The sequence below is a fragment of the Rutidosis leptorrhynchoides genome, chromosome 6 (assembly GCF_046630445.1).
Source record: "Rutidosis leptorrhynchoides isolate AG116_Rl617_1_P2 chromosome 6, CSIRO_AGI_Rlap_v1, whole genome shotgun sequence".
NCBI classification, from domain to species: Eukaryota; Viridiplantae; Streptophyta; class Magnoliopsida; order Asterales; family Asteraceae; genus Rutidosis; species Rutidosis leptorrhynchoides.
In genome coordinates, this window is record NC_092338.1 from 58,080,320 (window position 1) to 58,091,467 (window position 11,148).

Sequence of the window (11,148 nt, forward strand, 5' to 3'; positions counted from 1 at the left end):
TTCGTGTTTCCAGGTTTTAAATCATTAAGTTAGCATATCATATAGATATAGAACATGTGTTTAGTTAATTTTAAAAGTCAAGTTAGAAGGATTAACTTTTGTTTGCGAACAAGTTTAGAATTAACTAAACTATGTTCTAGTGATTACGAGTTTAAACCTTCGAATAAGATAGTTTTATATATATGAATCGAATGATGTTATGAACATCATTACTACCTCAAGTTTAGTAGGTAAAACTACTGGAAGTGACAAGAAATGATCTAGCTTCAAAGGATCTTGGATGGCTTGAAAGTTCTTGAAGTAGGATCATGACCAAAAACAAGTTCAAGTAAGATTTTTACTCGAATTAAGATAGTTTATAGTTATAGAAATTGAATCAAAGTTTGAATATGAATATTACCTTGAATAAGAAAGATAACCTACTGTATATAACAAAGGTTTCTTGATCTTAGATGATTACTTGGAATGGATTAGAAAGCTTGGAAGTAAATTAGTAAACTTGAAGGGATTTTTGAAGTGTTCTTGAAGTGTTCTTCCTATGATGATTATAGCTTGATTCTTGAAGTGATTTTTGATGAAGATGATGATTAACTACTGGAAAAATACGTTCATAATAGTGTGTGTGTGTTGAGAGAGAATTAGAAAGAGAATTGGAAGTGAAATGGAGTGAATGATGAGTGGTAATTGGTGAGTGGTGAGTGGGGTTAAAAGGAGTTCTAGTTAGTTGACTAGCTCATGGTAGAAGTTAAAATTGATTAGTCATACATGACATAATCAAGAGTGGAATTCCATGCTAGTTCCTATTGGTATATACCCATAGTAAGTACGTTTTGAAGCTGTGTATAATACGGGTAAGAATACGACTAGAATTCTTGATGAACGAAAAGAATGGGAAAGTAACTGTAACCATTTTCGTTAAGTATGAGTGTTTTGATATATGTCTTGAAGTCTTCCAAAAGTATTTTAATACATCTAAATACACTACATGTATATACATTTTAACTGAGTCGTTAAGTCATCGTTACTCGTTACATGTAAGTGTTGTTTTGAAACCTTTAAGTTAACGATCTCAATTAATGTTGTTAACCCATTGTTTATTATATCTAATGAGATGTTAAATTATTATATTATCATGATATTATGATATATTAATATATCTTAATATGATATATATACATTTAAATGTCGTTACAACGATAATCGTTACATATATGTCTCGTTTCGAAATCCTTAAGTTAGTAGTCTTGTTTATATGTATATAACTCATTGTTAATATACTTATGGAGATACTTACTTATCATAATCTCATGTTAACCATATGTATATCCATATATATATATCGTCATGTCGTTTTTACAAGTTTTAACGTTCGTGAATCGCCGGTCAACTTGGGTGGTCAATTGTCTATATGAAACATATTTCAATTAATCAAGTCTTAACAAGTTTGATTGCTTAACATGTTGGAAACATTTAATCATGTAAATATCAATCTCAATGAATATATATAAACATGGAAAAGTTCGGGTCACTACATCTTGCGCTTAGATTATGAAACCATTCACGCGCTAAGCCTTGTAGCACCATTGGAAATATGCGGCACGCAACCGGCTCGTCCCAATTATACGTGCTCACAACTCCTTCAAATCTCTGTAGAAAATCAAGTGGATCTGTTAACCCTGAATATACACCTAGAGTTGCAGGCACAATGGGTGGTGTAGTAATCGGGTAATCAGATATGTGTGCCACAAACTTGTCTATTGCGGATGTTATTTCAGCTGCTTTCTTCGGCCGCGCATCCTTATTCTCCGCGCAACACTTTTCAATCATTTGCTGAATGACATTTAGATGTTCAAACTTGTGATGCATGTCTTTTGGTACCAACTTTTTGAACATATCCGCCAAAAATGTCTGCGCATTCTTCATTTTAATGGCTTGAGATGTTTCTCCTTCTTCATAATTACGCGGAAAAGGCGTGGGAGGCCTTTTGCGTTTTAATTTGGAAATTTCAACCACCTCGTGATCACTTTCAGATTTTTCAGAAGTATCAGAATTATCAGAATTTTGCAACAAAGTATTAGTGCGCTTTGCTTTCTTCAAAATTAATACTGGCGAACCAAAAGCGTTTTGATTTTGACTTTCATTTCGCGCACTTGTATCATGATTTATTATTAACCTTTGCGTATTTGGTGATATATCATTGAGCGGCCATTCATAGTTGTTTGGGATACGTAGGTCAAAACCTCCTTCCCGCAACAATTCTTTTGCCTCTAAGGGCGTAAGCACTTTTTTCGCGGTCTTTTTGGGCATTTCCTTTACTGCACTTTCAGTGGTATTAAGCGCATTGCTCTCATTAACTAAACTTTTGTCCGCATTTGCCTGCACATTTGCAGAGTCTGATTTTAACCTCATTTCCTCTGCCTTTTGCTCTTCACGTGCTTGCTGAAAATTTCGCTTTGCCGCGTTCATTTTTTCTACCATAACACTTGATTACGTTTCTTCAGTTACTCTGGCATTCGCAGATGCCTTTACAAGTAACTCTTTAGTTTGTTGGCTAACTTCAGGACTTGCTTGAAAGTCGAAATTCGAAGCATTTTTTGGGTCAAATGCACCTATAGTGCTTGTATTCTTCTTTTTGTTACCCGTAGTCATATTTAATCAAGAGTACCTTCAAGTTTTTACGCTTTTAGAATCGAAAACACATTCCCGCGACATAATAAAGAAAATTAACACGATTAGAATTAGGAAATGAGTTTAACAGCTCGATTAAAACGAACGTGAATTTCTCATTTCAATTCTATCCGTGTCCCACTGATGACGCCAATTGATCAATCCTAGATTATCCAATAAAGGCTAATCAAGGATTGAGTTCAATGAGGGGGTATAAGGATGTCGATTAGGATTTTGGGACCTTATTGTCATATTTCGTTAAGTGCTAAACGATCAACAACCATGTCCCGGCCTTCGTAAATTACCTTAACCAACAAAGATCAAGTCTCGGGCAAACTCACGACAGAGATCAATATGACTAGGGCAATCCTTCCAGAATCAACAACCTAAAATGAGAGGCCAAGCTCCCTATTTATAGGCTTGAGATCTGCGCGGAAGTAAGATGCGCGGGCACTTAGGCATTCCACACAAGTACTGCGAGAATCCTACGCACTCTTTAATATTCCGCGCAATCTCACCGCATTCATTAGCATTTACCGCGGTTCATCAGTTTCGCGTCTTTGTCCTTAAGTAGCTTTTCGCATTAAAAATATACATATACATATGTATGTATATGATCACCTGACATATCTTCACCTCCTATCGCCGCTCCACCCTCACCTGACACTCCTACTCCTCCTTCTCCTCCCGCTCCCGTACCCTCACCACCCCCACCACCTCAAAACACGACCTCTACTCACCCTATGGTTACTCGACACCGCCTTGGCACCACCAAACATGTTCAACGTCTTAATCTCCACGTTTCCACACCTTCTACACCAAAAACATATTCCAACGCCTTTAATGACCCTAACTGGCATAACGCTATGACTGAGGAATATAATGCTTTAATTAAAAATGGTACTTGGACTCTTGTGCCTCGCCCCACGAACACGAACATAGTTCACTCCATGTGGTTGTTTAAGAAGAAGTTTAATGCAGACGGTACACTGAGCAGGTATAAGGCTCGTCTTGTCGCTAACGGTCGAAGCCAGCAGATTGGTATTGATTGTGATGAGACTTTCCACTATTAGGATTGTACTTAGTCTTGCTGCATCTCGACACTGGCCCATTCATCAGCTAGATGTCAAGAATGCATTTCTCCACGGTACTCTCTCTGAGACCATCTATATGCATCAGCCCCCAGATTTTCGAGACCCTAGTCGTCCTGATCATGTATGCCTTCTGCAGAAATCTTTATACGGATTGAAACAAGCTCCTCGAGCTTGGTTTCAACGATTTGCTGGGTATGCTCAGCGTGTTGGATTCCAACATAGTAGATGTGACACCTCTTTGTTCATCTACAAGCACGGCGCAGACACAGCCTATTTATTATTATATGTGGATGACGTCATCTTGACTGCCTCGTCTACAGCCTTTCTTCATCGGGTTATCACCTCTTTACATCAGGAGTTCTCCATGACTGATCTTGGACCGTTAAATTATTTTCTTGGCATTTATGTCACTCGTACTCATTCTGGTATGTTTCTCTCTCAGAAGAAGTATGCATCTGAGATTATTGAACGAGCAGACATGGTTAGTTGTAATTCTGGTCGCACACCGATCGATTTTAGCACCAAACTGACCACTGCCGGTCCCTCAGTTAAGGATGCGACTTTATATCGTAGCCTTGCCGGTGCTCTTCAGTATCTCACTTTTACCAGGCCTGACATCTCTTATGTTGTCCAGCAGATATGTTTATATATGCACGATCCTCGAGAGCCTCATATGGCTGCTCTCCGAAGGATCATTCGCTATGTCCAGGGCACTCTGGATCTTGGTCTACAGCTTTATTCATCTAGCACTTGCTCATTGGTTGCTTATTCTGACGCTGATTGGGCTGGTTGTCCCTCTACTCGTCGCTCTACATCTGGATACTGTGTATTTTTGGGTAATAATCTACTATCTTGGTCCTCTAAACGGAAACAGACTCCGTCACGCTCCAGTGTCGAGGCTGAATACCGCGGCGTCGCGAACGCCGTTGCAGACACATGTTGGATTCGTAATCTTCTACGTGAGCTCCATTGCCTGCTTTGACAACGTTAGTGCTGTTTACATGTCTAGCAACCCGGTGCAACATCAGCGCACCAAACACATTAAGATTGACATCCATTTTGTCCGTGATCTTGTTCTTAAGGGTCATGTTCGGGTCCTTCATATTCCTTCTCGATATCAGTTTGCAGACATCTTCGACATCTTCACCAAAGGCCTACCTACTGCACTTTTTGATGAGTTTCGATCCAGTTTAAGCGTTCCCCCAGCTACCGCTACAACTGCGGGGGGATGTTAGATGGATATTGTTTATGCATTATATATTGGATTATTTAGCCCATGTTCTATAAGGGCCCGTTAGCTTATCTAGTCCACTAGGGTTTAGTACTTGCTCAATCCTATTTATATGTATGTAACCCACAACTATAATCATTGAGAATAATGGTACGCACTTTTCAACACTCTAACACATTTACTTAGTGAATTGTTTAATTAGTGAGACTACAAATCGATGTGGCAGAACTAATCTATTTTCTTGAATATTAGCTTTGGTAAAACATATTGTGAAGTATTGCTATAACTCGTATGTATATATAAAATGAATTCGTTTTCATTATTTTGTAATAATAAACAATTACGATGTGTATATGAAAGTTTTGTTATTGACATTCAATTATCGGTTGCCTCCCTTATCCTCAAATTCTGGCTTCGCCTCTATGTATATCTACGACTTTGTACCGATTTTTGAGAGAAAAAAAAAGCACTATTTTTTACGCATTCGTATAAATTGTAATAACTTCTGTAATATATTTGTTTCACAAATGAACTAACCTCTTATATTTTTAGGAACTCATGTATCGTTGTTCGTATAACTTGATTATTTAATATTTTTTACGGATTCATAAAACTAGTATAACAATAAAACAAAAAGGTCTATACAAAAATCTGTATACATGAGGAAATTTAAAATCAAACACTTTACTCATCTATTTTAATTCTAGTTACTAGTTTAATACCTGCGAATTCGCGGGGATTATTTATGACAATAATATTAGTTATATCGACTTAAATAAATTGAACGATATAATAATATCATTTGACAGCTAGTTATAATTAATTTATATTGGCTTGCAGGTAAATGATCAAAGATTAAGCAAATTTATTATAGAGATTCTACAAAAACGAAAGAATTAAAATATGAATGAAAAATTAAAACGTCATTATATAAACAAATAATGAAATATCCGTGAGATAACCCATTTACTCAATAATTCGTCACTAAATGGGGACCCGAATACCTGTAGAAAAACTAGTTTACCCGCTAGTTAGTAACTAAATGTGGACCCGACGGGTTCGGGTCCGGGTTTGGGACGGGCTTTTTTAATCGGGTTTGGGTCTGAGATTACCTAAACCCGACTCAAACCCGGCCTGATGTCAATACCTAGAATTTATCCATTTAAGTAATTACTTTAGTAAGTATTCATCGTTCATCATTTGTAGTTTGAAACTTTGAATAGTTTCATTAATCTCACGGTAAATATCGATGTAGCGATTATAGAGATGAGGTGGAGGTAGATCGCGAATTAAAGTAAGGCCACTTGCAATCGTTCAGTCCTTTCACTAACATTTTCACTGCCACATCAGCGTCACATCAGCACAAACCCTTTAACATTCCTTTCACTAAACACTTACTATCATACACTCCATTTCAAACTTTAACCAATTTAAAATTATTATTTAAATACAATTTTAATTAATTAATACAGTAACTATATATATACAAAACATTTATAATTTTAAAGTAAAATTTCATTATAACAATACAATGAATTAAAATTGGTCCATAAAATTGGCCCATTACATTTACGGAGTAATATAAATACATGAAATTGGGCCTACATAAATACAAATACATAAAATTGGTCCATGAAAAACCTTCTTCTCCAAAGAAAAATAGCGGCCGCCATTAATCTTCTTCTGCTTCAGAAAAAATTACGAAAAAAAAAATACAGAACCAGCGACAAAATCTCAAGAATTAACAATGGGTAAGCTTATTGATTTACAATTTCATTATATATTTGAAAACCAGAGAAATTAGAGGAGTAAGAATATTAGATAAATAAAAAAATGATAAATAAAAGAAAATAAACAAGTAGGGCCCACTGAAACGCGTTATCCTTCTGTTGCAGGTGTCACTGGCGAGGGAGATGGCGGGTTGCTGGTGATGGTGGTGACCCGCTGGCGGTTGCTGGCGGGGTGGGTGGCGGAACCATTGCAAATGGCCTAAGGATGCTCACCACATGGATTACGCATTCTACAAATAAGTACGCCATATAATTTTAATTTGTGATTGTGAATAAGATGCACACTCACCCTCTTAAGCAGAACGGAAAATGACTTCACAAAACCTAAAACTTGATATCTTAATTTGTTCACACATATAAACTAAAGATAGCAATCAAATTAAAATGTATCACACCAAAAGAACTACTCCATTTAATATCCAGTATCTACTACACATACTTCTCAACTAATACGCTCTATAACTGCACTTGTATCTTCATGTCCACCTTGTTGCTCTAAAACTCAATTGTGTGTTCATAGCTCCACAATGTGTGATTATGCCGTTATCTATATTCAAGGTCATAGTATCCATAGTATTTGCTGCAAGCTCATCTCATTGATCAATATAATGCATATTTAAATAAGAGCTTTGATTAACTGATTAAGTACCCATATTAATTACTACATGAGAGATAAACACAACCTCACTCATAGGATGTCATGTTTGGTTTGGGTCGGGTATAGGTAATCCCGACCCCGGGACCATGTCCCAAACCCGGTCCTATATCTGAAGCGTTTTCATTTACTTACTAACTATCGAGTATCGGGTTTCTCCGCGAGTAATTAAACGGTATCTCCATATACTTAATTACTCCGTAGTAAGTGTCAGTTTAATGGTGAACTCCCATCACCATCGGGTACACCGTACACGGTAACCTGGTGAACCCTCATCCCCATACACTCATGGTTACCTACTTTAGAAAACCAGTTACCTGGATCTATTATGGTACATGCTTCAATATACAAATCAATTCGAATATTAAACTATCTTTGAGGGATTATACACATTACAGTTACTGACAATACGACTTTAATTATCTATTATAAACAGCCATCTTTCCATTTACACTAATTACTCGCTCAAACGTTGTCGATTTAAAACTGATACGCTCAAACGTTGTCGATTTAATTATCCTATACAATTTTAGTGGTAAAGTATCTGTTCTATCTTATCGGCGCAAAAAGATTAAATGCTTTTTTTTTTTTTTTTTTTTTTTTTTTTTTCCATTTATGTATTACGGATGGAGTGTATCTAATCTATCTTGTTTTTTAAAAATCGTAAAACGTATGGTGTGAATGATATATTTGCAAATATATTATTTATTTTGATCTAAGAGTTCCTATCGTGTTTATTTTTTAATCCAAGAGTGGAGATTATGCTATGTTATCTCTTAATCAAAATGCTTTTTTAATATTAATTTTGTTATAATATATATAGCGAAAGCGAAAGCGATTATTATTATTCACAAATTTTTATCAGCTGTCTATGTCCTCGTGATCAATAGTCCACTCATGTCAACCTTATATCTACCCTCGCATGTCAATATGGTAAAGTATATATTTAAAGGAAAATTGACAGAAATACACTTTGTAAAAAAAAATTCAAACAATATACACTTTTTTCTAAAAAATTGTTAATATATACCATTCGGTAGACCATCATTTTGGTCGACCACCATACACATTAGTCGACCACCTCATTTTTCAAGGTGGTCGACCAAACTTCATTAAGTTCTTGGTCGACTACTATGTAAACATGGTCGACTACCACCTCATTTAAACATGGTCGACCACCATACAAAAAAAAAAAAAAAAACGGGCAACCACATGTTTGGTCGACTACTAAACTATGTTTCAAAAAGTTTGGTGTTTTCAATGCTTAAAGCACTATCATTTTTTAACTCAATTTCAATTGGATGAAAACTAACCTGTACACCATTTTCAATACATTTTATAAAACAAAATTAATATTGATTAAATGATTTACATGAAGGCATATATCTTCTGCCACCCTAAATTTCTCAAATACTTTGCATAACATCCACGTGTCTTTTGACCAAGCAACGTGCCAAGCAACTATAGTTACATCATCACCTCATCTCCATATTCATAACACCTACATCATCACCTCATCTCCATATTCATAACACCTACATCATCACCTCATCTCCATAGTCGATCAAGTATTTGGTCGCCCGTCTCATTTTTAGTTTTGTTGGTCGACCATATTTAAATGAGGTGGTAGTCGACCATGTTTATATGGTAGTCGACCAGACACTAAATGAAGTTTGGTCGACTACCTTGAAAAATGAGGTGGTCGACCAAGGTATATGGTGGTCGACCAAAATGATGGTCTAACGAATGGTGTAAAAAGACAATTTTTTTAATGATCATGCATATATTTTTTCCATAAGATCAATATGCCTGTTCAACGCATAACGGGAGGGGTTTAAGGATCTTAGAACGAGGCTCTCCGGTCTGGCTACCGTGAATAACCCTGGCCGACATGATGATGTCGGCGGGGTGGCCAAGTGATTAAGTCCACCTTCGATAACGATCGTCGATCGGAAGGCCCCAAATAAGACCGTAGGTGCTAATTAACGAGAAACTAACCTGTTGACCTTGAGAAGATGCTAGACGATGCTGGTTACGTAAGACGTGTATTAGATGATGGTTACGTAATGTGATTGTGTGTTTAGAACGACAATAAGGGTTTGTATATATAGGCAAACCCTAATTCTAGAATCATCGAAGATAATGATAATCTCGTCCATAACTTACTCCCCCGAATCTCAGATATAATTATGGAAAAGATATTGACTTGATGACCAAGTAACTGCCGCACCGGGAACAAAGGCATTCGATACATAACCGCATGACGCATAACGCATACAAGGTATACGCATTCGCATGCTATCAAGGGTCCGCATACGGATTGAATGCGCATGCGGGTTGCGGTATCATTATGTCCCCCCAGTTTGATGTTATATGGCGCAAGCCATATGATATCAAACTATTAAGCGAAAAAGAAAAAACAAGAAAACGGATAGCATCTAATTTTCCGCGTAAATGCCTGTCACTGTCGCAGAAACCCATTCGGCTGACAAGACGTAAAGTGGCAGTTGGCAGGCGCGTGACAGCCACACGCTCATAGTTAACCATGCCCAACTGACATTCACGCGGGTTCATAAAATGACACTCGTTGATTGCGTTACACGTGTACAGCCACGATCACACCATTCCACCCCATGACTTCCAATATGCACTATAAATAGACCCGTTTCACACACATTTCTACTTTTCTGCACCAAGCTTCCCTGATACGCTGCCATTTTCAATTCCGATCAAAACTCGAATTTTCCGGCCAACTTCTAAAGGTTAGTTATTCTCCGATCACTTTATAGAAAATGACTAGGGCTAACGAGACCTATGTAGATAGCGTAGTGTCTATTATAGAGCAGAAGCATATTGAGTCTTTAGTTAAGCAATACCCACCGCTGGCACAGTATAATCCGGTGCCTCCCCAGTCTAATCAACCTGCTCATTCACCACCGGAGAACAAGGTAGCTATATATGAGCATGCGTTTAAGCATGGCAATTTTAGGGTGCCCCCGTCAGACTTCTTTTTGGGGGTTTTAGATCATTTTGGCGTAGGGTTAGGGCAATTACACCCTTACGCGATAGGGAAGATTGTAATGTTTGAGATGTGGTGCGTTGCACTCAATAAGGTGCCGTTGGTTAAGGTGTTCTGCCATTTATACCGCTTAGCCAACCATCACAAATCCTGGTTCACCTTCTTCGCCCGTCAAAACTTCACCAAAACCCCAAAATCGAATGCGGGCCACTAGAAAGAAACTTTCTTTTTCATTGACCAATCTGTTGTTGGGGCGAACTTTCCGCAAACGCTTATCTGGTGCGAAAGCATGGCCAAGGACGTGAACAAAACCCCCGTCCTGGATGACGAGGAAACGAAGCTGTTAGCGGAGTGCGCTAACGCACAGCTTGTGCACCGGTCTTATGGGAACATTATGCTGCAGTTGGGAAGGATATCTGCGCACTGGCCATGGGAGAACATGCGTCCAGCCATAATCGCGCCGAATGGCAAGGGTAGGAATAGTATAAACGCATATGAATATTTAACTACTAGCGTATACATACATGTTTTAATATTGCGCATACGCTTGCAGAAATGAAGATGAAGAAAGTGCTTACCGCAGAGGAGATTGCGGCTATCTCCTTCCGCAAGAAAAATGTTAACGAGCCGCTTGAGCAGGAGAAGACAGGCGAGAACTAGGTGGAAGCACCTGCCACCTCGGACAATAAACG

At 37.7% G+C, this 11,148-nt stretch overlaps 1 protein-coding gene across 1 annotated transcript; it reads left to right on the plus strand.

Moving 5' to 3' along the window:
• Nucleotides 1-3,533: 3,533 nt before the first annotated feature.
• Nucleotides 3,534-4,743, plus strand: LOC139853667 (uncharacterized mitochondrial protein AtMg00810-like). Its single transcript, XM_071843042.1, has 2 exons — nucleotides 3,534-3,664; nucleotides 3,741-4,743. Exons 1-2 carry the CDS (start codon nucleotides 3,534-3,536, stop codon nucleotides 4,741-4,743), a joined length of 1,134 nt encoding a protein of 377 aa, XP_071699143.1.
• The last annotated feature ends 6,405 nt before the right edge of the window (nucleotides 4,744-11,148 follow it).